The sequence below is a fragment of the Schistocerca nitens genome, chromosome 6 (assembly GCF_023898315.1).
Source record: "Schistocerca nitens isolate TAMUIC-IGC-003100 chromosome 6, iqSchNite1.1, whole genome shotgun sequence".
Lineage (NCBI taxonomy): Eukaryota > Metazoa > Arthropoda > Insecta > Orthoptera > Acrididae > Schistocerca > Schistocerca nitens.
Genome location: NC_064619.1, coordinates 574594212 through 574609738, shown reverse-complemented (window position 1 = coordinate 574609738; position 15527 = coordinate 574594212). Strand labels below are relative to the sequence as shown.

The following is a 15527-nucleotide window of genomic DNA, read 5'->3' as shown; positions in this document are numbered from 1 at the left end:
GGATTTCGCGTTCTTCTGAACTTCGCATGCTTTTTCCGTTGCCTCTGCAACAGCGTTCGGACCTGTTTTGTGTACCATGGGAGATCAGTTCCATCTCTTACCAATTTATGAGGTATGAATCTCTCAATTGCTGTTGCTACTATATCTTTGAATTTCTACCTGAAAATTCTCTCTCCACCAAATATTCAATGAAGTACAACACAAGAATTTTGCTCAAATGACAGCATCATCTGCAAACATTCTAAGCTGTGAGCACTCATTGCTGTGAGCACTCATTACTTCATGTGAATAAACAGAAAGTTGTGTTTCACAAGGATGACATAGTCTGAAACCATGCTGGCTGCATGGGAATAGATCATTTTCCTTGAGGTATTTCAAAATGTTCAAACACAGTATATGTTACAAAACCCTACAGCAAATCACAGTTAGTGATATAGTTCTATAATTCAGTGGATTACTTCTACTTCTTAATAAAGTGTGGAAGGCAGAAGTCTTTCGCAGTCTTTGTTAACCCATCTGGGTATGACTGACAGGTGCCTGATCAAAATATCATGGAGTGTAGTATATGATGACTAAATGCAAGCAAAATTTTTTTTGAATATTCCCTTCACTGGAAAGTTTTTAAAACTCACATCTGCCACCAGAAATGTTGGTTGGATTGCTATACAAATTTATGTTCATGTTAAACCCAATGGTGCTTGTATACTTTTATCAATAAAAAGGTGTCTGATATGACACCAAACACAAGATATTGAACACTTGAGAATATGAGTCAATTTAAAATTAGGAACTATAATTTGTTAGATTTCTTGAAAACTTGCATTATATCAGTCAAAGCAATATTTGAACTCTCAAATTCAACTTTGCTAATGTCATCTCAAGAGATTTACACCATATAACTACGTACGACCTTTAATCACAAAATATTTTAACAATAACTTAGCAAATCTATAAGTCCCAAGATGGGATAGTAATATTTTCACTGAATACCTTAATACTCATCTACTGTGGCAGCTGGTGACTATGTGCTAATGTGCACAGTACATATCACCCTAAAATGACGCCGTTTCTCTTCAAATGTGAATCAGAATCACACTAAAATGAAGCCACTTCTCTTCAAATGCATGACGGTATGCACATAAAATGGACGAAAACATTTTTTGTAGCACTCTCTTCACAATGACAAGAAATCAATGTCGAGTGCTGAAATGATTGTCAGCCACACTACGCTCAACTCAGTGGAGGGATACAATTGTCGGTTTTCAACTGTGAATGCTCTGATGTGGCATCACCCCTGCCTGCACTAAGGGTGCAACATTGCTCACAGCATCTTTGAAATTGTGTGTAAAGTATTCTGCAACATGTTGAATTCTACCGACGATCTGCTCAAGAGGTCCTTTTGCAGTAGATCTTTGTAGAAGAAAATGAAAATTAAAGAGTTAGAAATACCTACACCAAATTTAAATCTAACAAGGGGGGTAGGGGTCAGGGCTCACTGACTCGGCTCAAACTATGTGAATGAAAGCAGGTAGATGCCCCTTTCAAGTTTCTAGCATATTTCACCTGAGTGGGCTATAGAAAAAGATAAAATGCTCTCTAAAGATTTAGAAGTGCAGTATGAGGGATTTTTGAGCAACAGCTGATGTATCGGTGCCAACTCGGTTTCTATTCTTCCGTTACCACCTTTTTCTTTCTTCTTTCCCCCCACCCCTCCCCCTTCTTGTAGATTAATGCACTTAGTCCAACAATGTTCCGGTACCTCAATCCCATCTCGAAAATAAGTTTCCTCCAGGCCAACAAATTACTCATCAACTCCAGCTATCAATTCTTAGTATGAAGTGAATCTTCGTCCACCAAGAAAATTTTTAAGTTTTGGGAAGAAATGGAAGTCTGACAGAGCCAAATCAGGTGAATAAGGCGGGTGTGACAACAATTCATTTTGCCATGGCACAGGCACGGGTGCGCGGGTGTGCACTGTCTTGATGGAAGATGACTTTCTTCATTGCTAAACCTGGCCTTTTTGCACGTATCTTTTGTTGCAATTTGTCCAGGAGGTTAGCATAGTAATTGTTTGCCCAGTGGGGAGATAATATACAAACAGAATCCCCTTCACATTCCAGAACACTGATCCATGACCTTTCCCGCCAAAGGAATTGTCTATGCTTTCTTTGGTGGCGGAGAATCAGCATGTTTCCACTTCTTTGACTGTTGTTTTGTCTCTGGGGTATAGTAGCGCACCCCAGTTTCATCTGTGGTCACAAACTGGCGCAAAAAATCTTGTTTGTTTCTCCTAAAGCAGGCAAAACATTGTTCCGATATGTCCATTCTCATGTGTTTTTGATACAGCGTCAGGAGTCGCAGCACCCATCTTGCAGATAATTTTTTCATTTCCAATTCTTCAGTTAAAATGTGATATACCCTTTCATATGACATTTGGCAAGCCTGAGTAATTCCACATGGACTTTCAATCGGCGATCCTCCATGAACATTTTGTGCACTTTTGCAATGATTTCTGGAGTAGTGACACATCTTGGCCGACCACTGTGCGGATCATCATCTAAGCTCTCCCGACCAAATTTAAATTGATTTGTCCACTTGTCAACAGTTGAATATGAAGGAGCAGAGTCCCCCCAGTGTAATGTGGAAATCGGCATGAATGTCCTTTGCTTTCGTGCCTTTCTTTACGAAGTACTTAAGCACTGCTCGAATTTCGATTTTTTCCATCTTCGCAAATCACTATGTGGGAACAACATCAGAGCCACGTCACTGCCACAGTTCTCTTCCAAGAGGACTGACATGGCATGTGTTTACGGGCAATGAATATCACGTGAACAACCCATTGCACTAGCACTGACCTCTCATGGTGATTCCAAGAATTTTTCAAACCATTCTCATACATTCCTTGCTAAGTTAAACTATTAACTTTAAAATTTAAATATATTTAAATAGTTCAATTTCTACAATAAAATTATTATATTCAATTTAGTTATGATTATTACCCTTGTAAGTCAAAATGCTACAGGTAGGTGGTTAAAAAAAGTGAGTATACGAGGAAAATTAGTGTGGAAGTGTACAAAAAGAGCTGTGGGTGTGATCTTCACAACACACTTTTTTGCTTGCCATGTCGATCATTCAAGAACAGTGATGTTTGGAGTACAGTGGAAGCACAAAATCTAGGAGATTTTTTTTTAAATGCAGAAATCATCAACATAATGCATTAGGTGAAACCAATATTGCAATAACATGAAGTCGCACCTTTCATGAGACATAGCGAAAAATAACCTCTTTATTTCTGTAATACTGCAGCAAATTGGTAAAATTTTACACAAGCTGCCACTGTTCATCTTAAACATTAATAAACTTATTGCATCAGCACATGGTTGCTTTTTTTTGTTTAAATGCAGTTATCATTGAAGCCTATAGATTTTTGAAACAGCAAATATCATTAAATGATTGCTACATTAAATTTAGGGGTACTCTACACAAATGCTCATGACTGTTTATAATCACACAAATGAACTTAAACTGAACATACAGTTACTTGGAATAATATTATGAGAAGGAAAGTTGCTACTTACCATATAGCGGAGACGCTGAGTCACCACACACACACACACACACACACACACACACACACACACATACAACTCACAAACACATGACTGCAACCTCAGGAAATTGGAACCACACTGCGAGCAGCAACACCAGTTGCAACTGGTGTTACTGCTCGCAGTGTGGTTTCAGATGCCTGAGACTGCATTCCTGTGTGTGTGTGTGTGTGTGTGTGTGTGTGTGTGTGGTGTTGACAAAGGCCAATGGCCAAAAAATTTTATTGTGAGAATCTTTTTGTTGTGCGACTCAGCATCTCCGCTATATGGTGAATAGCAACTTCCCTTCTCATAAGGTTTATACAGTTACTTGTCAAATTCTCTATGTGCAACTGAAGTTTCTTCTGAGTATGTGGTCAATGAAATTCATTTTTGAAAGAATGTGGAGCTGAATGAATTTTTGTATATGAAGAAATTTAGTGCACAGTGGTTGTCTTTGACAGAACAAAATCAAATTTGGAAAACTGTAATGTAATCCAAAGATTGTATGGCATCTTTAAATGACTGTGGACAGAATGTGGTTCAACCATTATATCCTGGGGATAGAGCTACAGTCAAGAAAAGAATTTGTTTCTGCGACACATGAAGTGTCATAATGACTTAAGCAATACTAACAGAAAGTATGCAGAACAGAAACGACAGATTAGTCTGTAAAAAATGCTCTCTTATCCCAGAAATACTTATGCTCACACATCAGTCATTATCTGGGCTCTGAAACAGAAGTTCTACAATCACCTCATTCCACAGGTTTGGCTCCAAGATACTTCATTCTGTTTCCTAAATTCAAAAATCTAATTCCAGGGGAAAATGTTCTGCTGAAGGTAAAGGTTATCTCAGGAGAGAGAGAGAAAAAATATCAATTTACCCTGATGATATTGGTTAAATACTTATTCGGAACATAAAATCTGAAATTCTTTGATTAAGCTAAAGTAAGCCTTTACTGTAATTGTCTCATGGTAAGAGTAAAATTATGATTTTTTATTCGCGCTGTTACCTATGCAATGTCCACCACAAACACAGTAACTAGGTTTTTAGATCAACTGGTTCCCAATCCTGTTATCAGTGAACACAGTGATATTTCTATTACAAAGTTTGCTACATTGAGAACTACCTGATTAACAGAAAGAGTATTAAATCTACATAACCACAATGAAAAGACAGAAATAAGATGATAAGCAGTATGGAGATAGAAATTAAGAATATCATCCAGAATGGAGAAATAACATGGTTCATCTCTAGAAGAATGTGAGGTGAAATAAAATAAATGTTTCAAAGAAAGCATTAGGTGTCTGTAAATCACTGCACTTCCCTACAGAAAATAGCCAATAATTCAAGTTTCCAAAGATGCGATTTCCTCATTATTGTTAATGTTAAGTAGTGTAAAATAACATTTCTGCATTGTCACATAACACTGACGTTATTCATGAATACTTACCAATGTAGCTTACATTTGGGCACAGCTCACATCCATCTAAGTTATCATAATTACTTAGCTGATCTTCACTGGTGGGTCCCAAGATGTAAGCAGGCAAAGGAACTGAAAAAAAAAAAGAGTATTTATCACAAGGACCATAAAACCAAATTCAATGTGGTGGAAAAATGAAGACAATAAAACAACTTTCATTTTCATTGCAGGACAAAATCATGAAAAAAGGATGACTGATTAGTGTTCTTTTATAAACAAAGTCATTAAGAGGGAGCACAAGTTTGGACCGAGCACAAATGGCAAAGAAAATTTGGTTGTATTCTTTTCAGAGGTCTCATCCTGTCATTCATCTTAATCAATTTATAGATACCACAGAAAACCAACATCAGAACAGCTGGACAGGGATTTGAACCCTCTTTCTTCGAAATGTAAGTCCAGTAATAAACAATACCATTCATATTTAATATGCCGGATTACTGCAGTTTAGAGTTTAGTCAACAAAACCTATTTTTGTAAGCATCTGCTCTGATGTGATATGGAAAAGGAAAATTAGTATGAAATTAAGTGAGTAATGATTAAAGTTCTATTCTGACAACTATGTGGAGTGATTAGAATAAATACTTGAAACCTTAATTGTTATGGCTAAACCAGGCTTCAAAACAAAAATTGTTGATAAGCACATTAACATGTCTGAAAACAGTTTCAGGCTTTTGGTAAAGTACTTCTTCAGAGTTTGTTACAGGACACACAGCCAGTAGTCACAAGACATTGATAAGTAGGCATAGTCATCGTACCTAAACCCAGGTTTACACCAGAGTGAATACTAGTGAATGAGCATCAGCATACAAGCATTCATTCATTCAGGAATCCAGAGCACTACAAGTTGAAATTTGTCACTGTTTCTGGGAAAACCTAGCGTAGTTTTCGCGTCTCGTATTTCAGTGAGTGTTTCTTGATTATCAGAGTAGCTCATCAGAAGATTATCTTGGGAATTTGTCACCGTATAGAGTAGGGTAAACATAGTCATGTGTAGGGACTGTGGTTGTTGTGAGCGGACGCAAGGAGAATTGGCCACTCTTCGGGGGCAGGTGGAGGCTTTGTCTGTTAGGCTCATCGAGCTCGAGGCGCAGGCGTCGGCTTGTAGTGGCGTTGGGGCAACTGTGGTGAGACCTATGCCTACTTCGGTGGCCTTGGAATCACATGGAACCCCTGATGTCGCTGCGTCTTCCGGCAGTGAGCATCTTACCGGTCAGCCATCACTCCAGGGTGAATGGCGGACAGTGGTGGGCTCGCGCGTGCCTGGCCGAAAGGCGAAGGTGGGATCTGGCCGCGTGGCAGCTGCCTTACCCCTTTCCAACAGGTACGGGGTGCTTCCTAGTGGTGATGACATCGTTTCCGAGCCACCACAGGATGCCTCGCCTGTTGGGCCAGTGGCCGATTCTCCGGCAAGGTCCCGACAGTCACAGAGGGCGGGCCTATTAGTTATAGGGAGCTCCAACGTTAGGCGGGTTATGGAGCCCCTCAGGAAAATAGCGGGTAGGTCGGGGAAGAATGCCAGTGTGCACTCGGTGTGCTTGCCGGGGGGTCTCGTCCGTAATGTGGAGGAGGCCCTTCCGGCAGCTATTGAACGCACTGGGTGTGACCGGCTGCAGATAGTAGCACATGTCGGAACGAATGACGCCTGCCGCTTGGGTTCTGAGGCCATCCTTGGTTCCTTCCGGCGGCTGGCTGATTTGGTGAAGACAACCAGCATCACACGCGGAGTGCAAGCTGAGCTTAATATCTGCAGCATAGTGCCCAGAGTCGATCGCGGTCCTCTGGTTTGGAGCCGTGTGGAGGGTCTAAACCAGAGGCTCAGACGACTCTGCGACTATAATGGTTGCAAATTCATCGATCTCCGTTATTGGGTGGAGAACTGTAGGGCCCCCCTAGACAGGTCAGGCGTGCACTACACACCGGAAGCAGCTACTAGGGTAGCAGAGTACGTGTGGCGTGCACACGGGGGTTTTTTACCCCCCCCCTTGGGCGAAACGATAAAATACTGACGGCTTACCAGAGAGAACATCAGCATCGTTGATAAAGAACGTCCGTCCTCAGAGACCAAAAACAGGAAAAGTTAACGTAATATTGGTAAACTGCAGGAGTATCCAGGGCAAGGTTCCTGAATTAGTATCGCTTATTGAAGGAAATTGTGCGCATATAGTATTAGGAACGGAAAGTTGGTTAAAACCGGAAGTGAACAGTAACAAAATCCTAGACACAGAATGGAATATATACCGCAAGGATAGGATAAACGCCAATGGTGGAGGAGTATTTATAGCAGTAAAGAATTCAATAATATCCAGTGAAGTTATTAGCGAATGCGAATGTGAAATAATCTGGGTTAAGTTAAGTATCAAAGGTGGGTCAGATATGATGGTTGGATGCTTCTATAGACCACCTGCATCAGCAACCGTAGTAGTTGAGCGCCTCAGAGAGAACCTGCAGAACGTCGTGAAGAAGTTTCGTGATCATACTATTGTAATAGGGGGAGACTTCAATCTACCAGGTATAGAATGGGATAGTCACACAATCAGAACTGGAGCCAGGGACAGAGACTCTTGTGACATTATCCTGACTGCCTTGTCCGAGAATTATTTCGAGCAGATAGTTAGAGAACCAACTCGTGAAGCTAACGTTTTAGACCTCATAGCAACAAATAGACCGGAACTTTTCGACTCCGTGAATGTAGAAGAGGGTATCAGTGATCATAAGTCAGTGGTTGCATCAATGACTACAAGTGTAATAAGAAATGCCAAGAAAGGAAGGAAAATATATTTGCTTAACAAGAGTGATAGGGCACAAATCGCAGAATATCTGAGTGACCACCATCAAACGTTCATTTCTGAGGAAGAGGATGTGGAACAAAAATGGAAAAAATCCAGAAACATCGTCCAGTATGCCTTAGATAAGTTCGTACCGACTAAGGTCCAAAGCGAGGGGAAAGATCCACCGTGGTATAACAATCATGTACGAAAGGTACTACGGAAACAAAGAAAGCTTCATCATAGGTTTAAGAGTAGTCGAATCATAGCTGATAAGGAAAAGCTGAACGAAGCGAAAAAGAGCGTAAAGAGAGCAATGAGAGAAGCATTCAACGAATTCGAACATAAAACATTGGCAAACAATCTAAACAAGAACCCTAAAAAGTTTTGGTCATATGTAAAATCGGTAAGCGGATCTAAATCCCCTATTCAGTCACTCGTTGACCACGATGGCACCGAAACAGAGGACGACCGAAGACAAGGCAGAAATACTTAATTCAGTGTTCCGAAACTGTTTCACTGCGGAAAATCGTAACACGGTCCCTGACTTCAGCCGTCGCACAGACGCCAAAACGGAAAATATTGAAATAAACGATATCGGAATTGAAAAACAACTGCTATCACTTAGTAGCGGAAAAGCATCCGGACCAGACGAGATACCCGTAAGATTCTACAGTGATTATGCTAAAGAACTTGCCCCCTTTCTATCAGCAATTTATCGTAGATCTCTGGAAGAACGTAAAGTACCTAGCGACTGGAAGAAAGCGCAGGTCGTTCCCATTTTCAAGAAGGGTCATAAATCAGATGCGAATAATTATAGGCCTATTTCGCTTACGTCAATCTGTTGTAGAATAATGGAACATGTTTTATGTTCTCGTATTATGACGTTCTTAGATAATACAAATCTCCTTCATCATAACCAACATGGATTCCGCAAACAGAGATCATGTGAAACTCAGCTCGCCCTATTTGTCCAAGAAATTCACAGTGCCGTAGACACTGGCGAGCAGATTTATGCCGTATTCCTGGACTTCAGGAAGGCATTTGATACGGTTCCGCACTTACGTTTAGTGAAAAAAATACGAGCTTACGGAATATCGGACCAGGTTTGTGATTGGATTCAGGATTTCCTAGAAGAAAGAACACAACATGTCATTCTTAACAGTTAAAAATCTGCAGATGTAGAGGTAATTTCGGGAGTACCGCAAGGAAGCGTGATAGGACCTTTATTGTTTACAATATACATAAATGACTTAGTTGACAACATCAGTAGCTCCGTGAGGCTATTTGCAGATGACACGGTTGTCTACAAGAAAGTAGCAACATCAGAAGACTCGTACGTACTCCAGGAAGACCTGCAGAGGATTAATGAATGGTGCGACAGCTGGCAGCTTTCCCTAAACGTAGATAAATGTAATATAATGCGCATACATAGGGGCAGAAATCCATTCCAGTACGATTATGCCATAGGTGGTAAATCATTGGAAGCGGTAACGACCGTAAAATACTTAGGAGTTACTATCCGGAGCGATCTGAAGTGGAATGATCACATAAAACAAATAGTGGGAAAAGCAGGCGCCAGGTTGAGATTCATAGGAAGAATTCTAAGAAAATGTGACTCATCGACGAAAGAAGTAGCTTACAAAACGCTTGTTCGTCCGATTCTTGAGTATTGCTCATCAGTATGGGACCCTTACCAGGTTGGATTAATAGAAGAGATAGACATGATCCAGCGAAAAGCAGCGCGATTCGTCATGGGGACATTTAGTCAGCGCGAGAGCGTTACGGAGATGCTGAACAAGCTCCAGTGGCGGACACTTCAAGAAAGGCGTTACGCAATACGGAGAGGTTTATTATCGAAATTACGAGAGAGCACATTCCGGGAAGAGATGGGCAACATATTACTACCGCCCACATATATCTCGCGTAATGATCACAACGAAAAGATCCGAGAAATTAGAGCAAATACGGAGACTTACAAGCAGTCGTTCTTCCCACGCACAATTCGTGAATGGAACAGGGAAGGGGGGATCAGATAGTGGTACAATAAGTACCCTCTGCCACACACCGTAAGGTGGCTCGCGGAGTATAGATGTAGATGTAGATGTAGATGTACGGATTGCTTAATAACATTTTGATGAACCATAGTGAGGGGCATGAAGAATTTTCAGACTGTATTGGTAAACCCAATAATAAAATGATGAAATGAATAGGGTATCAATATGTTCAGTACACTGTAGTATGCCGTATACTCTAAAGCATGACAAATCTAGGTAACTCCTGTCAGCATGGAAATTTTTTTAAAAGTGGAAGTCAAAATATGGTCACGGAATGCTGATCGAAATCTTTCAGACATTAGACAAAAAGCTGTTGGAAAAAGAAGTGAGTTTATGTAGCTTGCAGTAAGGGAAAGTTGTTGACAAACTCACATGATGAGCAAAAGTTGCAAATTTGTCAAAAGATAAACAGGACAAAATGTCTGTGTTATTCAGTGAGTATATAGAATTACTAAGTGGTCATACATCATTTCCAGCAAAGCTTGCCTGAAATTCGACTGAGGATGAAAACCCAGTGTACTGAAAGCTATATGGTATTCTGCCCCATCTTAAACCATTAGTGGAGGAACTGATGAAACGCCAAAAATAAGATGACATTTTACAGATGACCAGGAGCCCCTGTGACCACATGTACATTTATCATAACTAAAGCCTGGTTTAGATCAGAGTGAACACAAGTGTCAGTGAACAAGCATTCTATCTGGTGTAATTGATATGCAAGAATGACCAAGCATCATTTGGTTGTGCTTGATTCACATTTGCAGGTGCTTGGTCATGTTCTGCTTGTTATTGGTCTTTCAGTGAACCATCACAGGAATTTCACTTTCTTTCCATTTCAGCACTCACAGTACAGTGAGAATTTGTCTCTTATTTTGCTCATGAAGTACTTTTGTTGTTAAATGTGATTTGTGTAACAAATGGAGTGGTTAGAGAAATGTAATGCTGCTAACAAAAATTTAGAGATACCGTAAGTATTTGTGGTGTCCAACAAATCATCGGCACAAAATACTGGATGAAAAGAAGTATGCTCAGTACAAAATTGCCAAAGCAGTCAAAGGTGAGAAAGACAATTCATCATTTCTTTCTTCCAACAGTTGGGGAGAAACTGGCAAGACATGTTTCAGATTCCTTTAAAAAAATGAACAGCACAATGAAATTCCTTGAAAGTAAAGAAATACAGATATGTTCAATGCAAAAGTGACATAGTAGGCACAATCATTCTTGTGGCTTACGTTGAAGGTAGGTGTAATTACATCACAGGCCTATCATTGTTGTTATAAGTGCATGCAGATTAGATATATTAGATTGGATGTAGATGTATTAATCAAATAAATAAAAATCATTTTTCCCTCAATCACATTACCTTCCCTCCAACGAACAGTGAGAAGATTTTATATGTAGCCTATGTAACAGGTCACTTGGAATATTTTTATTACATTAATCACACTTTATTAATGTATCTTCCTTGTATGTATTTTGATAAAATGCTGGCGTGCTTTGCATTTATCAGCGTGCAGACATCAGTAACCATCCGAGATTGACCAACATCGGAAATGCAAAAAAATTACTAATGTAACTGTACCCAGGTTGCTAATAACTGGAGTGTAAATGCTAGTCTTTCTTCAGAGTATGTTGCTTGTCAACAATCAGTGTCCTATTTTTAGATTCCCCCCTCAGTTCCAATGAAAAGCTAGCAAAGAGCACCAACAAACATACTAATAATTTTTTGGAATAATGCTGAGGGAGGTTGGAGCTGCAGTTCAATGATAAACGCACCACCCCAGGCAATTCATACCAACATTTTCTCCTCCTAATCAATTTTGCTCACTTCGTCAAAAGCAGTGTGCATTACACATAAAATCATTCCATCTGAATATTACGGATTTGCATCTTGGCTGTAAATAGTTTTTATTGAGAGGAAACCATACGCCGATTATTTCAAACAATGGCACAAAAGTCATTGGGTTGGCATGCTATGCTTCTCTAGTGTTATCTTCTGTTTATTCCATTGTAAACACACATTCACAGGTACAAGCAAATCGTAATAAACTTTGTAGAGCTGGCTGTGAATATGTGGGTGCTTACGTTCACTTCCGTTTGTTCTGGAGTAAATAAGGCTTAAGAAATGCATGGACAGAGGCAGAACATATCAGTTTTACTGTGCCTATCGATTGCTGAATTAACTCACAGTAGATGCTGTATACCCATTACCAAACATCACACATCCCAAAAAATGTAAGGCAGTACAAGTATTTCACTACTATGTACTTAGGCAACAAATATCACCACACAGAAGTGGCACTGAGAATGTGCCAAAATCTTAAACATGGCTGTGATTCAGCAACTGCATAAATTTGGAGAGACTGAAAAACAATTGGCCATCAAATACGAATAAGATATTTTTATAAATATTGAAAGCTTGGTCAAGGGATATGGTTCAAATGGCTCTGAGCACTATGGGACTCAACTGCTGAGGTCAAGGGATAAATCAACCCTTAGGTTGCAACTGGTTGGCTGATTTCTTTTCTTTTCTTTTTTTTTCCCAACCTCTTTGATATGCCAAAACCTGAATTTACAGTCGCCATGGGATACTATCAATATAATTTCCTACCTTTTGATTAAAAATGCCCAGATAACATTCCAATGTCTACTGGACATTGTGTTACAAGGACTCAGACCCCAACAATGTATTGTCCACTGGGATAACATCATTGTTTTCTGTAGTTACATTGATGACAATGTTGTAAAGCCGTGGAATCCCTATTTCAATTCAGGATCACTTGCCTTAAACTGAGTCTAGAGTAACCTCACTTTGTTCTGAAAGAGGAATTCTATTTAGGTACTATCATCAGCTGGATAGGTATCAAATCCAATCCACAATTTGTGGAAACCACACACAATTTCCCAATACATAATACAGTATAAGAGTGCGATCATTTCTTGGTCTGGAAATTTGTGCCTGACTACAAAAAAATTGCAAGCGCCCTCACACAATCACTGAAAAAGAGTATAAAATTGAAGCAGTTTGTGGACTGTGATGCTTTCGTGGGGCTAACCCCATTCATGAATATCCAGGCTACGAAAAACCTTCATGTGACATCAGTAATTCTGCAGTCAGGTCAGTGCTCTTACGTGAAGTAGTTGGAGTAGAACATCGTGTCATAAATGCGTCGAATCACCTGAACAAAGCTGAAAAGAAACACTCCAAAATTACGGAGCAGGGTATACAGAATAACTGACTTACAGCAGTCTTTCTGAATAATTACTGATTGTCTGGCCTTGAAATGAAGTCTTAGTCTCATAGACCCAACGAACAGTATAACATAACAAAAAGGTGTGACTCATTGAATTCAACTTCATGGTGGAGAATAGCTATATATGAGATAAGCGAGGAACATCCTGTTATATACTAGAGACCATTCATAGTGGTATTGGAAAGCAAGTTTACTAACACTCTGCACAACTTCAAGTAACGTCAGCAAAACACACACATCAATGTCTGTCATTTGGCATATGTGAGAAAGACAAATATGAATTTTAGAATACGATACTCTGAACACCTAAAGCACTGAAAAGTGGAAGTATATACACCACATTTTCAAAAAACCTCATATAACAGAATGCCAACCTACTGCCATAAAAACATGAGTAATAATTTTTTGAGGTTATAATCTAGGCCTGTATAGATTTGCCTGTGTTGTAGATGACATAGTGAATTTTAAATATACACATACGGCTGAAATGGACAAACAGCCACAGAACATGCAAAAGTAATATAAGATAATTATTATTAAGTTTTTAAGTTGTTTAAGACTTGGGGTTTCCAATAAAAACCAGAGATTTCAAGACATATTCTAATGTTATGACGACTTAACGTGTGAGTGTGGGTTATACTGATTTATTTACCCAAATCACATTCCACTTCTTTACGAGGTGACTTACTTGGAATTTTACAGCCCCTCTTCTTTGCGGGATAGTCAGCTTCTGGAAAATCTCTTTACTTCTTCTCTGTCGGATATCACTAGGTACAGGAACTTTTAAGCCTCGGATCACTACAATATCCCTCATCTTCAGCCTGCCACAAACTCATTCTTTCTTGTACTAAACTTAAAATATTCTTACAATTCATGCTTTGCATGTGGGAACGTCACATGATTTGGCCAAAGGAAACAAACTGATCTGAATTCTGCCAAATGTCATCCAGAGTCTGCATGTTCTGGCGCGCAAATACTGGCATACTAATTTGAAAAGGTCAGCCATCTTCAGCCGTTACCAAGTAAGTGAGCAACAATGAAATAATGTGCAGCACAAGGACACACAACATCAGCAATTTGTGACACATCCCAATTCGCCGCACATGATGAACTCCTCCACAGGAGAACTGTCATCCCGAAGAGTTTGCAAGGTGACGTATTACATCACACACACAATGCAATCCTTACTCGAATTGGTGGATGGTATATTACTGTTTGTTATGTTGTAGATTTTTACAGGTGGAAAGACAGAAGTAAGAAAGTTAAGCACTACAAAAAACAATTAACATATTGCGCTCAGTTTGCATAACCCGTGAAGTACAAAGCAACATAACTGCACTTACCACAAACAGATAAACCATTCTAGACAACAAAACTAGACATTCATAGTCCCTTTGTACAGACCCTGCCCACACTAAAAATGAAAGCTAACTGACCATTCACATGATTTTAGCAAAGGTAGTTATACTGGATCAAAGAGCCAAGGCTATCACTCATTCCTTGATACCCAAACAGCTGTTGGAATCCAGGATGCATGATGCTCTTGTCATGGAAAAGAATTAAAATTTCATGTCAGAAATGACTACTCAATTGCGTTGACTCACAGGAATCAAGTAATTGTGAATTAACCCCTACTGGGCCAAATAAAATGGTCATACTGATCTGGTACACTGAACCAACGAGAAAATGCTCAGCCATTACATAAGTGCCCAACATAATAATTGGTGTGAACTCTTACCTTATGTAGTAGCCACACATAACTCTGAAGTGTATTGGAGCATGACTATTGCCATATGAAGTGAACTACAGCAGTTAAATGACCATGCTCTCTTAATTATCAAGAGCACCACCAGGGAAGACATTTCCTCTGTACAGTTCTCTGCCAGGAGACTGACAGCCATTTAGAGGCATCTGGCACCAACACAAACGCTCTTGAACACCAATAGGCAGCAGTAAGGAAGACAAGCAGGCTTCTGAAATACCTTCTCACACAATGGGTGACGTTAAGTAACACACTTACTTTTAAGGGTAAAACAAAGGCATTCACCACGAAATTAGAGGCCAATTCTAAGGTATAAAGATACCATCACCATTTAATGAAATCTACAGTTAGCCACTAGGAGCACCACTATCCCTGCGGATTGAGCGTGACCTTTTGCAGGGGCTCCACAGACACTGTGCCAGACATCCTAGGCATCCAGGGCCTAGCAAGAGAGTGAGTCTGTAATCATCATAGGAACAAGTCTTGAGCTGTGCTGTGAAGAGGTACAAATTAATTGTCTTGTTTTAGCTTCTTTGTACCTCGTTATCTAGGCTAGATTGTGGTCTTTTTGGTTTCTGATTATGTTTGAGGAAAGTTATGTGACATGCAAATCTGT

The 15527-nt window shown here is 39.8% G+C and overlaps 1 protein-coding gene across 1 annotated transcript in view; it reads right to left on the bottom strand.

Annotated features, from left to right (window-relative positions):
- LOC126262854 (CWF19-like protein 1) overlaps positions 1 to 15527 on the bottom strand; it is a 167945-nt gene that overhangs the window by 113363 nt on the left and 39055 nt on the right. The window contains exon 3 of the mRNA XM_049959721.1: positions 5044 to 5145. Within this exon, the coding sequence (XP_049815678.1) occupies positions 5044 to 5145 (102 nt within the window). The remainder of the gene's footprint in view (positions 1 to 5043; positions 5146 to 15527) is intronic.